Source organism: Sinocyclocheilus grahami, unplaced genomic scaffold (assembly GCF_001515645.1).
Source record: "Sinocyclocheilus grahami isolate Dianchi unplaced genomic scaffold, SAMN03320097.WGS_v1.1 scaffold4.1, whole genome shotgun sequence".
Classification (NCBI taxonomy): Eukaryota; Metazoa; Chordata; class Actinopteri; order Cypriniformes; family Cyprinidae; genus Sinocyclocheilus; species Sinocyclocheilus grahami.
In genome coordinates this window covers 350,290-368,444 of record NW_015505183.1, presented here as the reverse complement: position 1 = coordinate 368,444, position 18,155 = coordinate 350,290, and the positions used below count along the sequence as shown (strand labels likewise).

The 18,155-nt window shown below is 38.0% G+C and overlaps 1 protein-coding gene across 1 annotated transcript in view; it reads right to left on the bottom strand.

Annotated features, from left to right (window-relative positions):
- Positions 1 to 2,522: 2,522 nt before the first annotated feature.
- LOC107583304 (Usher syndrome 2A (autosomal recessive, mild)) overlaps positions 2,523 to 18,155 on the bottom strand; it is a 227,522-nt gene continuing 211,889 nt past the window's right edge. Inside the window, exons 61-72 of the mRNA XM_016269485.1 lie at positions 17,896 to 18,123; positions 16,297 to 17,816; positions 15,072 to 15,393; positions 11,485 to 11,691; positions 11,118 to 11,356; positions 9,475 to 9,692; positions 9,151 to 9,327; positions 8,951 to 9,034; positions 8,148 to 8,383; positions 6,892 to 6,957; positions 4,114 to 4,326; positions 2,523 to 3,231 (exon numbers count right to left, since the gene is read on the bottom strand). Coding sequence (XP_016124971.1) covers positions 3,142 to 3,231; positions 4,114 to 4,326; positions 6,892 to 6,957; positions 8,148 to 8,383; positions 8,951 to 9,034; positions 9,151 to 9,327; positions 9,475 to 9,692; positions 11,118 to 11,356; positions 11,485 to 11,691; positions 15,072 to 15,393; positions 16,297 to 17,816; positions 17,896 to 18,123 — 3,600 coding nt within the window. The 3' untranslated portion in view covers positions 2,523 to 3,141. The remainder of the gene's footprint in view (positions 3,232 to 4,113; positions 4,327 to 6,891; positions 6,958 to 8,147; positions 8,384 to 8,950; positions 9,035 to 9,150; positions 9,328 to 9,474; positions 9,693 to 11,117; positions 11,357 to 11,484; positions 11,692 to 15,071; positions 15,394 to 16,296; positions 17,817 to 17,895; positions 18,124 to 18,155) is intronic.

The window sequence follows — 18,155 nt, the reverse complement described above, 5'->3', positions numbered from 1 at the left end:
ACACTTGATCCATTGGCATCATCACAAATGTGTTCACACTATTGCTCAGTCTAGCAGGCACAACACCACATTAGCTAACATTTCCATTAATACAGACAGTCTAGGACATGTCTAATGGATTGACTATCTTCCTCATTCATGGGTCTGTAGAGACAGAAGAGATAGCCTTCCTCTCTATGTTGGCATGAATAATTTGGAGACTCAGTTCATTAATACTTTATGATTGTGGTAATATTTCATAGCTACACCGCCTGTCATAAGACTCCCTTTAAAGTATTAATAATACAGTGCTATTTTCAGAACAGTTTGCCTCCTCTCTGCATCAGTGCTAAGCACATATTACAGCAAAAGATAATCTATGTCTGATAATAACATGTATGAAATCAGACTAAACCCTATTAAAAAAATCTAAAGAAGTATATGCTGCTTATCCTGTACTGTAAGCCTTCACCTCCTCTAAAGTACTGATTAGGTATATGCAGCTACATCACACACTTTTTTTTTTAGGTGGCACAATGCAGGGTAAGAATAACCAACAGTATGATATTAAATTAGTACAGTAAGATATTACATTTGTATAAATTAGTATATACAATGATTAAATAACAAAATTATTGATGTGATGATTTTTTTATATAATATGTGACCCTGAACCACAAAACCAGTCTTGAGTCGCTGGGGTATATTTGTAGCAATAGCCAAAAAAACATTGTATGGGTCAAAATTATCGATTTTTCTTTTATGCCAAAAATCATTGGGATATTAAGTAAAGATCATGTTCCATGAAGATATTTTGTAAATTTCCTACTGTAAATATATCAAAACTTGATTTTTGTTTAGTAATATGTATTGCTAAGAACATCATTTGGACAACTTTAAAGGCGATTTTCTCAGTATTATGATTTTTTTGTACCCTCAGATTCCAGATTTTTAAATAGTTGTATCTCGATCAAATATTGTCCTACACTAACATACCGTACATCAATGGAAAGCTTATTTATTCAGATTTCAGATTATGTATAAATCTCAATTTCGAAAAATTGACCCTTATGACTGGTTTTGTGGTCCAGGGTCACATTATTTGTCATATAATTGAGTGAAGTGCACTGCCTTTTGAAAGTTCGGGTTGAGTAAGATTCTCTTTATTACTTTTATTCAGCAAGAATGCATTAAATTGATCTAAAGTGACAGTAAAGACATGGCTTCTGCAAAAATATTAAGCATATGTTTTCAACATTAATAATAATAATAAATGTTCTTGAGTAGCATATAATGCATATTAGAATGATTTCTGAAGGATCATGTGAAACTGAAGACTGGAGTAATGCTGAAAATGAACAGGAATAAATTAAATTATAAAATATATTCAAATAGAAAACAGTTTTGAAATTGCGAGAATATTTCATAATATGACTTTTTACAGTATTTTTGATTACATAAATATAGCTAATGTGCTGAGAATTAGAGACATTTCAAAAACATCTCTCCAACCCCAAACTTTTGAACAGTAGTGTATTCCTTTAAATGTAATATCAGCCAAAATTCAAGAAACCGTAATCAGAAACATCTGTGCGCTTTTTTCACCAGTAATTCTGTTCGAATCAATCAATTCCACACTTAACTTGAGACTGACATGCTTGTAAAAACTCAGTGGGTTGAAATGACAGAGGCTCCATCGCCTGCTATTTCATCTCGACCTTCCCGCACGCCAAATCTGAGGACGTCTGCCATCAGAGAAACCCAGAAACCCAGACTGAAGAGCCAAACCCTGAGCCCTGGGCATGTTCTACTGCGAAACTTTACTGCTGTCACCAGCAGCTGTGATAATCCTGTTCCAGATCAATATAGGTGGCACAATGCAGGGTAAGAATAACCAACAGTATGATATTAAATTAGTACAGTAAGATATTACATTTGTATAAATTAGTATATACAATGATTAAATAACAAAATTATTGATGTGATGATTTTTTTATATAATATGTGACCCTGAACCACAAAACCAGTCTTGAGTCGCTGGGGTATATTTGTAGCAATAGCCAAAAAAACATTGTATGGGTCAAAATTATCGATTTTTCTTTTATGCCAAAAATCATTAGGATATTAAGTAAAGATCATGTTCCATGAAGATATTTTGTAAATTTCCTACCGTAAATATATCAAAACTTCAGTTTTGACTAGTAATATGCATTGCTAAGAACTCCATTTGGACAACTTCTAAGAACATCATTTGGACAACTTTAAAGGCGATTTTCTCAGTATTATGATTTTTTTGTACCCTCAGATTCCAGATTTTTAAATAGTTGTATCTCGATCAAATATTGTCCTACACTAACATACCGTACATCAATGGAAAGCTTATTTATTCAGATTTCAGATTATGTATAAATCTCAATTTCGAAAAATTGACCCTTATGACTGGTTTTGTGGTCCAGGGTCACATTATTTGTCATATAACACTTAAAAAAAATAATATATATATATATATATATATATATATTAATAAAATGATTGATGTGATGATGACGATGGACTGAAGCAATGCTGCAAGATAATTATATATTTGTTTAAATAGAATAGAAGTTTATATTCAAAATCCACCTGGCTCAAAAATCGAGGGGTGCATGTCTGACACTTCTGGGTCAAGGCTTGTGAGTATGAATATAGGCAAGCAGAGACAATGGGTGATACCTTGAAAATATGATATTCAACCAGACTTTTCTTTTAAACTAAATAAAAGGAAAGTATGAGCAGAATGTAATGTAAATAAATAAGTCATTCTAGGATTAAAACGGAAGCAATAAGGTGATGTCAGAGGTAGTCAACACTTAGCTGCAACATATAAATATGCTAATGACATCTCTGACTAATAAAAAAAAAGAAATTCAGCATTATGAAATACAGCTAATTTCTAATTAAATTCCACTGCAATATTTTGTCATGGTCAAACAAACCAAATGAAGATGATCTCCAAACCAATTATTTTATATATATATACGGTATTCAGTTATAACTGTCACTGTCTTATTTTATTGTTGTAAATTTGATATTCACTCAGCTACATAATAGGTTGGAGAAAAACTATATTACCAAGAATGTTTTCCACAGTTGTGTGTGTGTGTGTGTGTGTTTATGATCACTTTACAAGTGAGTGTCTGTAAACATGGTTTGCTCCTTCTTCACTGAGCTGTAGCTTTTAATCGTCTCCCCAAACTCCTCATCCCCCACATACTGCAAAAAACATAACAGTTATCATCAGCTAGGATCATTCCTTCACCAGGCAAACTGAATAGACTGTTGGTACACATCAGAAATGTTTATAAAAGTAAATATACAGAAGTTGTTTGCAACATTTGGACTTTTTACATGACTGTGATTGGTCATTTGTGCCATTCTATTTGACTAAATATTCTTTTATAACGTCCACTGAACTATAAATGACCATTGTCCATGAAAACCATTTTTCCCACACTACCATTCAAAAGTCAGTAAGATTTTTGAAAGACATTTCTTGTTCACCAAGGCTGCATTTAATTAATCAAAAATACAGTAAAAACAGTAATATTATGAAATTTTACTACAGTTTAAAATAAAAGCATTCCATTTTAATACATTTTATTCCTGTAATGCAAAACTGATTAGTCATTACTCCAGTCTTCAGTGTCACATCATCCTTCAGAAATCATTCTAATATGCTGATTTGCAGCTCAATGTTGAATAAAAAGTTATGTAGCTTGATATTTTTTCTGAAATTTGTAATACAAGATTCTAGTATATGAAAAGAAAGTTAAAAAAACAGCATTTATTGTAACAATGTAAAGTCTTTACTGTCACTTTGATCAACTGCATCCTTGCTGAATAAAAGTATAATAATACAAAAATAAAACTCTTGAACAGTAGTGTACATATTTCTTTTGTCACTCTGTATAATGTAATATTTTATCTCAAATAAACATCATATCCATTTATTTATTTACTTGTAAAGTTAGAACCCCTTTAAGGGCAACACAAGACCTCTCCACACCACTTTTTATTGTTTTTACTCACAGTTATGACTGACTGTACACTACCCCTTATAACAAAAATTCTACATCATCATCGTCATCAACTCACCATGCCGCTGTCAGTGCCGTGCAGGTCAGCGTCCCATGCTCCACCGCCCAGAGATTTCTTATCCTGCGTGTCGATCAGCTGACTAACACTCCGATGCAAGGAATTCTGGGAATAGGCATGGCTGAGCTGGCTCTGGCTGGGAACACGCAGTACAGACATGCTAGCCTGATAGCTGTGGTTGCTGGTGCCTCCGATTTTAGTGTCAGTCAAACTCTGATCACAACACACACATAACTGCACACTCAGTCTGTCAATCACATGCAGCAGAGACAGTCACTTCCAACTGATGACCAAATGTCAACAATAAGCCACTAAATGAGAAGGGTTGTGCATTAATAAATATTGCAACCACTGCATGCAGTGCCACTCGACAGCAAAACAAACCCCAAAGCATAATGGAAAGTGAATGCAATCTCTAATAAGAATAGTAACACAGATTAAAAAAAGAAACTTTTGTATATTTGTGAATAAAAATGGAGAGAGGTGCTTGAAGGTGCAAATGGAACAAAAGACATTCGTGTCTGTAGCACATAAACGTACACAAGTATTTGTAATTAGTATAAGAAACAGTAATAGTGACAGTTGCCTTTAAACTAAATAAAAGGAAAGTATGAGCAGAATGTAATGTAAATAAATAAGTCATTCTAGGATTAAAACGGAAGCAATAAGGTGATGTCAGAGGTAGTCAACACTTAGCTGCAACATATAAATATGCTAATGACATCTCTGACTAATAAAAAAAAAGAAATTCAGCATTATGAAATACAGCTAATTTCTAATTAAATTCCACTGCAATATTTTGTCATGGTCAAACAAACCAAATGAAGATGATCTCCAAACCAATTATTTTATATATATATACGGTATTCAGTTATAACTGTCACTGTCTTATTTTATTGTTGTAAATTTGATATTCACTCAGCTACATAATAGGTTGGAGAAAAACTATATTACCAAGAATGTTTTCCACAGTTGTGTGTGTGTGTGTGTGTGTTTATGATCACTTTACAAGTGAGTGTCTGTAAACATGGTTTGCTCCTTCTTCACTGAGCTGTAGCTTTTAATCGTCTCCCCAAACTCCTCATCCCCCACATACTGCAAAAAACATAACAGTTATCATCAGCTAGGATCATTCCTTCACCAGGCAAACTGAATAGACTGTTGGTACACATCAGAAATGTTTATAAAAGTAAATATACAGAAGTTGTTTGCAACATTTGGACTTTTTACATGACTGTGATTGGTCATTTGTGCCATTCTATTTGACTAAATATTCTTTTATAACGTCCACTGAACTATAAATGACCATTGTCCATGAAAACCATTTTTCCCACACTACCATTCAAAAGTCAGTAAGATTTTTGAAAGACATTTCTTGTTCACCAAGGCTGCATTTAATTAATCAAAAATACAGTAAAAACAGTAATATTATGAAATTTTACTACAGTTTAAAATAAAAGCATTCCATTTTAATACATTTTATTCCTGTAATGCAAAACTGATTAGTCATTACTCCAGTCTTCAGTGTCACATCATCCTTCAGAAATCATTCTAATATGCTGATTTGCAGCTCAATGTTGAATAAAAAGTTATGTAGCTTGATATTTTTTCTGAAATTTGTAATACAAGATTCTAGTATATGAAAAGAAAGTTAAAAAAACAGCATTTATTGTAACAATGTAAAGTCTTTACTGTCACTTTGATCAACTGCATCCTTGCTGAATAAAAGTATAATAATACAAAAATAAAACTCTTGAACAGTAGTGTACATATTTCTTTTGTCACTCTGTATAATGTAATATTTTATCTCAAATAAACATCATATCCATTTATTTATTTACTTGTAAAGTTAGAACCCCTTTAAGGGCAACACAAGACCTCTCCACACCACTTTTTATTGTTTTTACTCACAGTTATGACTGACTGTACACTACCCCTTATAACAAAAATTCTACATCATCATCGTCATCAACTCACCATGCCGCTGTCAGTGCCGTGCAGGTCAGCGTCCCATGCTCCACCGCCCAGAGATTTCTTATCCTGCGTGTCGATCAGCTGACTAACACTCCGATGCAAGGAATTCTGGGAATAGGCATGGCTGAGCTGGCTCTGGCTGGGAACACGCAGTACAGACATGCTAGCCTGATAGCTGTGGTTGCTGGTGCCGATCTTAGTGTCAGTCAAACCCTGATCATGAAAACACATATGATATCAATATAAAGCACAAATACACACATAACTGCACACTCAGTCTGTCAATCACATGCAGCAGAGACAGTCACTTCCAACTGATGACCAAATGTCAACAATAAGCCACTAAATGAGAAGGGTTGTGCATTAATAAATATTGCAACCACTGCATGCAGTGCCACTCGACAGCAAAACAAACCCCAAAGCATAATGGAAAGTGAATGCAATCTCTAATAAGAATAGTAACACAGATTAAAAAAAGAAACTTTTGTATATTTGTGAATAAAAATGGAGAGAGGTGCTTGAAGGTGCAAATGGAACAAAAGACATTCGTGTCTGTAGCACATAAACGTACACAAGTATTTGTAATTAGTATAAGAAACAGTAATAGTGACAGTTGCCTTGGCAAGTACCACTAATGAGGAAAAGGGCAAAACATGCCAATGCAGCAGGCCATAATCTATTCTGAAATACATCCCAGAGAGCCTGTACCTCAGTGTGCATGGCAAAACGCTTTAGTGTTATACTGCAGGAGGAGTCCGGTATATTGTCAAACTGGGAAGAGAAGAAAGAGAGGAGTGGGCTTACCATGGGTGCATCAGGCTGAAGCAGAGCAGTAGAAGCATGGTTAGAGCAGAGTTCAGAGGAAGGTCTCTGGAGCAGCAAGAACAGCGCAGGACAGAGAGAGTTAAAAAGACACACAGCAGATTTAAAGAGAAAGGCCACAGTTTAAAGGGATAGTTCACCCAAAAATCTAAATTTGAAGATCTGAAAATGGTCTCATTCTCAGGCCATCCAAGACGTAGATGAGTTTGATTCTTTATCAGAACAGATTTGAAGAAATGTAGCATTACATCAGTTCACAGTTAATTGATGGACTGGAGCCGTGTGGATTATTGTGATGTTTTTATCAGCTGTTTGGACTCTCATTCTTACGGCACCCATTCACTGCAGAGGATCCACTGGTGAGCAAGTGATGAAATGCAATGAAATTTCTCCAGATCTGTTGTAATCAAGAAAAGAAAACTCATCTACATCTTGGATGGCCTGAGGGATTTTAAGTAAATTTTAAATTTTGGGTGAACTATTCCTTAAAAGGTTGGGAGTGTTTATCTGGCTCTTAGCAACCAGACAGCAGCCAAGTTCAAATTTATTTGATCAATCTTTAAAGAAAAAAAAACAGTGAAATATTATTACATTTTCTATTTTAATACATAAAAAATTTTTTTCGTGATGGCAAAGCTGAATTTTCAGCATCATTACTCCAGTCTTCCGTGTCACATGATCCTTCAGAAATCATTCTAATATGCTGATTTGATGCAACAAGAAACATTTCTTACTTATTAATTTTTAACATTTTTGTGGAAATTGTGATGCTTTTTTTTAGGATTCTATGATGAATAGAAATAGTATTTTGTAACTATAAATGTTTTACTGTCACTTTTGATCAATGAAATACTTTTATTCAGGATATAAATTTCTAAAAAAAAAAAAAAAAACTTACTGACCCTATACTTTTGAATGGTTGTGTATAAATAGTAAGATTAATATGCTAATCTGAACAGTCATTGCCTTTATGACTATGACATTGCCATACAATTGCAGTAGGAAGAGCAGTGTTATCACTCCCTCTTCTGGACATCTGAAAGAAGTGCATGATGCAGCTTTGAGTGCAAACATTTGTGCAAGCATAATTGAGAATGAAAAAAAAAAAGAGTAATCTTTTGTATTTCACCTCTACAATCTAGCATACACCTTTGCAAAAAAAAAAAAAATGGTAGAACAAGTTAGAGCAAGCTTTACAGACCTAGTTAATTACCATTAGAAAATAATTTTTCTCTCACCAGATAGGTGTCATTAGGCGGATACTTGGTACTTCTCCTCTGAAGGGGCACTATTGGAGGTCTCTCCCTGATGAAGGGGGGCTTGCTTAGGGCTCTTCTCAGCACCAGACCCATTAACAGAGCCAACAGCAGCAGCCCCAGGAATGCCATAAGAATGATGAACCACAACTCTGAATAGAACTGGTATTCAGCCCCATTCAAACCTGTTTTACCTCCAGAACTCGACTCCACGGCATCTGTGGGGAACAGATGAGATGCTCAGATAAGAAAAAACCACAGAGAATGGATAAAAACATAATACAAATATTATATATATATCTTAAATGGAAGGAGTTTACCAACTACTCCACAGCTAAGACAACTAGGTTTTACTCTCAATAATACGGAAAAAAGTAAATTCTCTTTTATTCATAATTAATAACTGTTTTTATTATTAAGAGTAAATTAAGATATGGATTCAAGTATCTCACAACCTTTTACATTTTATTATGTGCACCATATGAGATATGTAAAATACGTAATGCGTTTCACCACATGAAGGTCTGGAGCTTTGAAAGTAGTTAAAATACCTGCAACGAGACAACAAGGGCTGCTACATCCACAGATTTTGCTGTATTCATCAAGTGTGACTTAGCCCATTTGTTATATTGAAATTCCTAAAGTGTTTGTGTTTATTTACTCGCCAAAACCAATGGTGTGAACGGCACTTTGATGAAGTTTATGAGTTTGCAACACTGATATTGGCTCTGCTCAGAAAGAATGGAGACACTGCCCGGTCACCTGCCAGGCCGGAGTAAACGTACCTATACCAGTGGCCGTGTTGTATTTAATGACAGGAGAGCTGGCACTGCCGCTGTCAGTGGTGCAGGTAACTTGAAATGCAAAGGCTGAAGAGAAAAGCGACAAAAAAGATGATGAGAGAAGGGCCCAAAGAAAGAGAACTAGTGAGCTTCACAATAAGATGGGCCCAGCCAGAGGTCAAAGTATAACCATATGGGCATACATTTATCAGAGGTGCGTGGGATGTGCAGAGAGCTGTGGAAGCCGCTGTAGATGCGCAGATTGTTCTCGGTTAGGCTGTATTCTCTCAGAGGCCCGTTCAAAGAGAAAGAGCCGCTCCAGTCCACAAATACTGTGGTGATGTTACTGTGCACCACAAATGGCTCTTTATATTGAGGAGCTACAAAGAAATCACAAGAGAGGGGTTTGATTTAGGTGCCATAATTTTTGAAAAACATTTTGGTAAAAGGAATGACTAGTATGGCATTTCTAATTTGTTAGCAACATATAATCAGAGCCATACGAGAGTCCCGAAGAGAGTCCTTACATTCATTGAGTGTGGTGATTGAGACCCAGTCAGACGCAGTGCTGCCCATGTTATTGTAAGACACTACACACAGCTCATAGTTGGCATAGGGCAGTAGGCCAGTGATGTTGAAGCTCTGTCCCATTCCAAAGAACTTGATCTCCACAGGGCCGACGACACAGGTTACAGGGACAGGCTGCAGTGGCTGAGGACAGGATGATCGGACGTGGAGCTCACAGCTACAGAGATGAAAGTGAAAGGGACAAATATTTATGCTTTAGTACAACCTTAATACACTACCATTCAAACGTTTGGGGTCAGTATGATTTCTTTTAAAAGAAATTAATACTTTTATTCAGCAAGGACAGATTAAACTGATCAAAAGTGACAGCAGATTTTTATACTGTTACAAAAAAGGTTTCCACAAAATATTTAGCAGCACAACTCTTTTCAACTTTGATAATAATAAAATAAAAAATAAAAAGTGTCCTGAGCACCAAATCAATGTATTACTGCAAAATGCATTTTGAAGGATCATGTGACACTGAAGACTAGGAATAAATTATATTTTAAAATACATTCAAAACGTATATCAGTTTGACTTTATTTTGATTAAATAATTGCAGCATCGGTGAGCATAAATTATTTTCAAAAATATTTTTAAAAATCCTGATCTGATCCTGGCACAATATGTAAGATTTTTTTATTAAAATATACAAAACCCACTGAAACAGTGTTATATATTTTGCTGACTTGTGTACTTACATTATCCCAGATGTTTCGAAGAATGTTTAAATCCAGAGAAATAAGCAATTTTAACTAGTGACACGGACCGTGTCTATAGTGTCATTGTGTCGCCTGCCAATGACGTCAGAACCCCTTGATTTTGTTTTGTAGAAAACATGGAAACACCAAAGACGCTTTAATATGTTGTGCGTTTTATTAGACCGGTGACGACCGCACAGGGTAGCATTATAACAGAACTTTCAAACGTATCTAGTATGATAAAACAGCGCTGCTTTACCCCACATACGCATGACCAGAAGGAGCAGAAGCGCTAAAGTGTGGCATAATAAAAGCTCAACTGCTTTCGAGCCGTGTGTCACTCTTGTCCCTCATTAGCAATTGCTTCAGCGACCTCGTTTCGCTTTGAGGGCTTTCCGCCTCACTCTGCTTCATACTACGATGTTAATAAATCTTTAATACATTAGCTCATCCATAAACATGATTTGTGCCTGATTCCCGTCGGATTTCGTTGGCTGTAGGGATGAAGATGACAACTCCCATGATTCCACACTCACAGCGTCATCAAACTATGCCTTTGTTTCTTTGTTTGTTTTGAATATGCACCCTCTAGCGGTGAAAACTTACATATTGTACCTTTAATATTTATATCTTAATGGTGAAGTGGGTAATTTTGCTGCTAGTGGCACCAAATGGATTTCCTCAGTCCTGCCCCAAACTCATACCATTGGTTGTTGTATTTCTAGGCCAAACTGCTCAAATGAACAGGGCAATATTTTGATGATTTGAATACTTGAGAAAATATTTTAACATTTTAGAAATCACACACTTCAGCCTTATATATTAATATAAAATGTTAGCCTAATCATGATTATATTAAGTTATCCATTTATTATATTATGCAAAATACATATTTGTACCTTTCAATGATGCCATTGGGCTGAAGAGGCATGTCCCACTCCACCAGAGCTGAGCGGGAGGTAAGGGCGATTAGATGTGGCAGGGGCTGCTGGGCCGGGGCAGAGGCCTGAGTGCGGAGCTCACTTAAGGGACCTCGGCTGCAGCACAGGAAACAGGTGCAGGCCTCCACACCTACAGAATACACAGTGAAGGGCCTAAGACCATGGAGAGTTTGCTGGTGGGACGTCCCCTCAGACAGCTGCAGACACAGATATGAAAGCGTTAGTTCCAGTTTTGTACTATAAATTCTAATAATCTAAATCCTCAGTTGCTTATATGTAGTTGGTATATGTATATGTAAGAATACATATTTTGTACTTGATGTACCAGCTGGTATGAGTCTTTGTTTTGTGCAAAGACTCTGTAGAGGCTGACAACGCCATTTGGCTTGGTGGGTGGGCTGATATCCACCACAGCTGAGGTGGCGTGGATGTGCAAGAATTTAGGCGGGCTCAACCCCGCTGGAGGAGCTGGACCTGTGCGACCTTGAGCCCAGGGGCTACCAGCACGACCTGCTGAGTTTACAGCCCACACCTAGATGGTCAAAATTAAACAACACACGAAATCAGGTATTTAATTACATGTATGTATATCTAAAATAATAACAATTATTAGTAAATATAATAGTATATTATTATTAATAAAGTTATAAAATAAAAAAATATAATAAAATTGTATTAATATTATTATTATTATTATAACATAGTACACGTACATAAAAAACAGTTCAAACTACTTCACAGGTCAGAATGTGCAAAAAACATCATGAAAAATAACAGTAAAAGCATAAAATATATAAAAACGATGAAGTGGGGAAAATGGATATAATGACAAAAAAGAGAAAATGAAAATAATCAATTAACTTACAAAAACACCCCTTTGTATTCATTTTAAAAATGTTAAACTTGGAGCTTGTCTTATTTAAATATTAAAGGGGAAACTCTCCACTGGCAAGATGGCCTTTTAATAAAACTTGGTTGTCTATGTAGTAGAAATGTGTTTCCATTTTTTATTTTTTTTTAATCAGTGCTATATGAAAAAAGAAAACAGAGAAAAGGGGGCTTTGGCATATCCCATTTTGCAAGAAACTTCAACACTCATAATGCACTTTTGATTTTGGCGTCACCCCTCTGTTGCGAGTACACATTGTTCATACTACTGACATAAAGCTGGCTGAAAAAATATCCTTTAAATGTATTTAAGAACAATTTTGCATTTTTGAGAGCTTCTTCTCTCATTTTTACTACTTGCTAGACCACAGCTCTAACATGTAGCATCATTTTTTCTGTGCTGTTTGAGTCACCCTACCTTTTTTTCGAGACACACTGGTATAGATATGCACGAGAAAAGAATGGAAATTTTGTGTGCAAAGCTACAGGTGAGTGTATTGAGACGCCTGTGGTCTCTCTCACACCTGCAGGGCCGATATAAGACCGGATCTGATACCGACACCAGCTCTGAAATGGCCTAGCAGACAAAACAGAGAATCGGCACCATCTTCCTCTTAAAGAGGAGTCACCTTCACCTGATGAACCCACCTGACGCCTTTTGCAAAAGGAAACTACCCATTCAACTACTTTGAGGAGTCAGTAGTCTTGCACTCTCGAAGCCCTGCTGTCATTAATAGCCAAAACATCAGCATCCATTACAGAATCACTCCGGCCTGAATCTACATGAAAATTAAATTTCACCTTCATCAAGGAGTAAATGAACACATGGAAAGGTGAAGTAATCTTATTTACTAGACGAGCTGTTTGTATAATTACACAGAAAGAGTAGGAAAAGGTCAGCTGGGGTCGCTATTTGCATGAGTAAGTAATTTGTAGATTGTCAGTTATAATAGCAGCGGCAGATGGATGTTCCTGTGGATAGGGTTAAATTAGCCTCAATAATAGGCAATTACACCGTGATCAATCCAGATGATAGATCTAAGTGGCAATTCACATGGACTGCACGAGACACTGGCTGATTTCACATTCCCATACGAACCCATTCCACTGCCAAAGTGACGACTAGACGTGTCGAAGCGCAAAGGGGGAGACAGAGGTGTTGCAGGGCGACAGAAGAGAAAGAGGGCGGTCATGGAAACAGCCTCTTGTCACCCAAAGTGAGAAAAGGTCACGTTGGCAGTAAGACAGTGAGGAAGAAAGAGTGGCGGTATGCTTGTGCCAAAAAGCGGCGGTATGGATGAGTACAGGACAAAGAAATGCGATAACCTTAATTTTTCACTGATAAATCTTTCCGATTCCCAGATAGGAATTTAGAGAAAAGAGATATAGGCGCTACGTTTTAAAGTGGAGTCAGCCAGGACATCTTCATGCCCTTGTATGCGGTGCAGACGTTTTATTGCCACCGAAGCACTTGCATACAGAGCTGTAATTAACGCGGGAAAATAAAACTATTTCATGAGCGAGCTCTAATGGATGTGAGTGTACACCGCTAGGACTGAATCTGCCCGGAGACAGGTCCTCATTGGCTGTGGCTACGCCCCCAGTCATGGACACGGGGCCAAGAGTTCCCTTTTCTGTTATGAGCACTAGGCTAATTAAGATTTGACATAAAAGTGTCAATAAAATATGTAGCCTCTTAACATGGGATGGGTTTGATTTCACAGGGACACATGCCCTTGTGTGAGAACGAGTAAAATGAAACACAACAAAAAGGGAGACTCCATGACATTAGAACAAAAACATTAAAGAAAGTGGTAGCCCTGACTCCCTCAAACACTGAACGGTCAACAAACAGCAATTTATACTGTTAAATAAGCAGACATAGACATAAGTTCAATGACGCATCCAGTATAGTTAGCAACCTCCCCGGGGAAAGCCAATAGGTATTAAAAGGTCTTTCCGATACTTGTATATTTGGGAGGCCTAACAACTAATTCAGTGGCTTCGATCGTAATCGTCAGCATTCAGCCAGGCCCAGATTAATGGCCCTGTCGCTTGTCTGTCATCACTCAGCTCTGCCCGCCAGCTGTCATAAATTACCACTCATAAATAAGATGGAACAATCAGGCAAACTCTATCAATTTAGTCCTGATCAGCCCACGCCTCTCAGGCCTGACAGTCAAATGCTAATGTTATTTTGCTCCAAAGGCTAGGCTGTCAATTAAGAAAGGTCTCGTAAGGCGATGGCGGTGCGATGAATATAGTGAGTTAGATTAAACGCCTGTCTATGTGAATGAGAGAGTATAGATGAGCAGAACGTTAAACACAACAGCAACAAATAATCATGCTAGCTAATTAATATATTCCTTGAGGACAAGTTTATATTTGGCTGATTTAATCATGTTTCTTTGCATGATTACACTAAAATATTATGTATCATAAGAATAAACTATGAAGTATCACAAAGTCTAGAGGGATTATTTTATATTCAGGATGCATCATGCAATAGACAGACTTGCAGCAGTGTTTATATTGTTAACTAAAACTATTTAAAAAAATGTGTTAATTAAAATAAAGCTGAAATAAAATAAATTACATAAATATTAGATGAAAAACTTAAAAATCTTAAATGAAAATTAGAAATACTCTCTTGGCAACTAACAGAAATAAAACAGGTTTAAGATACTAAAAAAGTACTAAAATGACAAACTATATAAATACTATAATCTAATATAAATCGTACACTGTAGTATTTATAATATTGTATAAATAACACTGACTTAAAGCGACAACCTAGCAACCATTCAGAACACCTTAGCAAATGTATGGCAACCCTCTGTCAAATATCCACAAGCTTACAGACAAGAGTCACATTTTCTTGAGAAAATATAAAAAGTATGTTCATTCTTTGTGTAATATAACAATTTAGGTATAAAAAGTTAAAATCACATTCACCAATGACAGTCGATTCTGAAATTAGGAATGTAAAATTCATCTGAGTGAAATGAGAAAAAGCGGTGTGACCTGGTATTCGTAGGATGTGTAGGGCAGGAGTTTGTCATCATGGCAGGATGTTGAGGAGTTGCGGTAGACCAGTGTAGTTACAGATCGGCTTTCCTTGTTTAAAGCGTGTTTTCGGTATAGCTCGTAGTGCAAAAGTTTCCCATTTGGCTCAGCTGGAGGAGACCAGGACAGCAGAAAGACTGTCTGTATGCCCTTAGGGTTAGTTTGCAGCTCCAGCAGCGGGGCAGGTTGTCCAGCAGGAGGCGACTCAAGCGTCTGTATTGAAGACCAGTCACTAGCAGCGCAGCCTAACAGGGTGCAGGCCTCCACTCTTACCTCATACCTGCAAAAATACGTAAACAAATAATAAAAATAAATATTAAATACATCATTTCTAAAAATAAAGAATAACAACAGGTAAAAAAAACATTGATAGGGCATATATGAAAATAAATAATACATTACGCCAAATATATAAACAATAAAACACTTTTTTCCCCCTCAAAATATCAATGTACAATGCTTTTTTACCTCAGTTTCATCAGTACCATTTTTTTATTGGATTTTGAATATTTAGGTATATAAACAATTTTTGTGCTTATCCTAGTAAAACGCGCTGTTATTTATCAACAGTATAGACAACGAACAGTTTTGTCCTTCGGAAGGTCACCAGCGATGGACTGAAGGAGAAAAGGGAGAGAAGAGAGGAGAGCAGGAGAATAAAGGGAAGGTCGTCTGAAAGAGGCAATGAGTGGCGAGTTGATAATGCTGATGAACCATTATCATCACCCCACTTATCTGGATTTTCACTTCAACATACGTATACAGCTCCAGACTTTAGTCATCCCTCATTTGAGTGCCTCCTCCATCTGACCGTCTTTGTCTATGCCAAGGATGGAAACATTAGAAAAGGCTCAAGGTTGACTCCCTCCCCCTCTAAGATTATCTCTCTCCTTTTCTTCCTTCTCTCATTTGGTTTTATCAGTGTGTCTTTCTTTAGTGCAGCAACAGAAAAAGTCTGACCAGCTAATTGAGATTAAGATTTGCAGCTAGACATATTTAACAGGTATTAATTAAAGAAAATATCTACTTACAATTGTATTTAAAGATGCTTTAAGTACTCTGTTAGTTGTTTATTTATCTATCTTCAGCCACAAATGTTAGGGGTTGCCTTACAATATACCTTGCATGCCCAAATTCCCTCACCCTGAGTAAACAGTGTCAGTGCTGCATGCTGGTATTTTACCTGTAGTAGGCCTTTAGTGCAGTAAGGGAGAAGCTCTGGCTCTGAAACGCACTGTGGTGTGAAGCGAAAATGAAGCGTTTCACGTCGGGCTCAGCTGGGTCCCGTTTGTAAAGCGAGTAGCTGATGATGACCCCGTTAGGTCGTGCAGGGGTGTCCCACTGCACCATAATGCTGAATGGCCCCAGAGCCTGCAGTCTGGGGGGAGCCACACCAGAGGGCGCTGAAGACTGCGTCCTGGCCACAGTTGGCAGACTGGTAGTGGCTCCTTGACTGTTATTGGCAGTGATGGTGTAGCTGTACGCGACGCTTGAAAGTAAGGTGAAGTCATGGTAACGGGTGTCCATGCCAGTGTAAATGAGGCTCCCGTTTCGACGGAGCTCGTATCCTATGATTACTCCATTGGGCTGGATGGGCTCTCTCCACGTGACCTCAACCGATTCAGGGCCTGTGACTTTTAGAGATGGGGCAGGCATCCCTGAAGGTGGTGCTTCTCTTGTCAGGACTGAAGTGGGCGAACTGGCAGTGCAGCCACCATTGGTGCAAGCCATCAAGATGAGGATGTAGGAAACATGTGGCTGTAGATCCAAAACCTGTGCACTTAACCGTTTACCTCGGTAGACCTCCTCATCTTCAATTTTGAGAATATACACCACAGTCTCACCATTCTGGATGGATGGAACAGACCATGACACATTGAGTGAATAGGAAGTGACATCAGACACCGTAGGCGGCTTTACGTTGGCAGGGGCGGCTTCTAATGTCCTGATCTGCGTCGGCTCACTGGTAACACACCCAGCAACGGTGCAGGCAATGACTGCGTAACTATAGAGAGTGTATGGAGTTAAATCCACATCAGTGTAGTTGAGCACACTTGAGTCAAAGCTGAAATGGAAGCCAACGCTGTCTCTCTGAATCCTGTAAGTAAGAAGAACACCATTGGGCTCCAAAGGAGGCGTCCAAGCTACGAAGACTTCATTAGGCTTGCCCTCTACATGACTGACAGCTGGAGGAGCCAATCCTCTAGGAGGAGCTTGTGTGGTTTGAACTGTGAGCCACGGGCTATTGGTATATCCTGCCGCGTTTGATACGCGCACTCGAAACTTGTACCTGCTCCAGGGCAAAAGTCCAGACATATTATAGGAGAAGCTGTTAGCTTGGGTGTTGTTCTGGATGAACACAATCTTGGCTCTCATTGAGTCATCTTCATCACTCCGTACCCTGCCATCCTCTAGACTTACAGCCAGAACCTGGTACTGCAGGATCCTGCCATTGGGGTGGGTGGGTGGATACCAGCGGAGCTCCACGCTGCGGGATTGAACCTGCTGTACCGTAGGAGCCGGTTGAGAGGACGGGGCGGCCTCCTCGGTGGTTACGCGTTGAGGTGCAGTCCTTGTACAGCCCGCTTCGGTGCAAGCTTCGAGAACGAGCGTGTACACAGTGTAGGGTTCCAGACGGCGGAACAGGAATTGACGTGCAAGCCCGCTGAACTCCAAGTTTTCCTCATTGAAGATATTGTACATCTGTGGAAATAAATATGTTACATGATGGCAGATTCTGGAGAGTGATATTGCAATGTTACCATCATTGAGAGGAGCATACTTTGATGACTCCATTTGGAGAGGCTGGTTCAGCCCACTGTAGAAGCAGCGCTCGGCCATGTTCTCTCTTCTCCACGCTGAAGTTAGCCAGGCCACTTGGAGAGGCTTCAAGGGTCTGAACGGTGGTCCAAGGACTAGGCACCTGACCTGCTCCATTAACTGCTTCTACATGCACATTATATGTGGTGTATGGCTCCAACCCAAAGACATGAGCCTGAAAAATGTTACCCTACAACACAAAAGACACAAATATAGTTCGCA